The sequence below is a fragment of the Penaeus monodon genome, chromosome 22, assembly GCF_015228065.2.
Source record: "Penaeus monodon isolate SGIC_2016 chromosome 22, NSTDA_Pmon_1, whole genome shotgun sequence".
NCBI lineage: Eukaryota > Metazoa > Arthropoda > Malacostraca > Decapoda > Penaeidae > Penaeus > Penaeus monodon.
This window is the reverse complement of record NC_051407.1, coordinates 1,072,891-1,073,480: the sequence shown is the minus strand read 5'-3', so window position 1 is coordinate 1,073,480 and position 590 is coordinate 1,072,891. Positions and strand designations below refer to the sequence as shown.

At 47.5% G+C, this 590-nt stretch overlaps 1 protein-coding gene across 1 annotated transcript in view; it reads left to right on the top strand.

Annotated features, from left to right (window-relative positions):
• The window catches only part of LOC119587629 (axonemal 84 kDa protein-like), a gene marked incomplete in the record, with an annotated part of 24,003 nt that overhangs the window by 962 nt on the left and 22,451 nt on the right, over positions 1-590 (top strand). The window contains 1 exon segment of the mRNA XM_037936333.1: positions 292-500. Within this exon segment, the coding sequence (XP_037792261.1) occupies positions 292-500 (209 nt within the window).

Genomic DNA, 590 nt, shown 5'->3' with positions numbered 1-590 from the left:
TGAAGGAGGAAGAGTGATAAAGGGAAGAAAGGGGTGATGCATCCGTTTCTAACCATCACAACCATTTAAGAAACTATCATGCACACCCGTTTTCTCATGCTTATCAGAAATGCTATTACTAAGAAAGTCAAAGGAGAAAAGAAGTGCCATTTAGAACTAAATTAACACCTTCCATATTCGTTCATTAATCGCCCACAACAACGGTAATGATGACTTGTTGATGACGGAATCTGCCATGCACGTAATCTCTCAAATAGAATGTCCAAAAACGGTACTAATACTCAACTAAAGAATCAAAACTTAATGAAACATCTCTTGACTTCCTTTCATCGATCTACCATGCACCCTGTCATGCACAGTGGGAGCGCATGATGCGTTGCGACGGCCTGCCTGACCCGACCAGCGTGCCCGAGATGAATCGATACCTGAGCCTGTGGCAGGCTGACCCCGCGTCCGCCACGCTCGAGGGCGCCCTCGCCAAGACCGACCAGGTGATACACGTAAGTGACTTTGCCCCGACCTTGGATGACCTTGGAGCTGTGTCCGACACGCATCGCAAGGGGAAAGGTAATAGGTTCCGTAATAAGCGT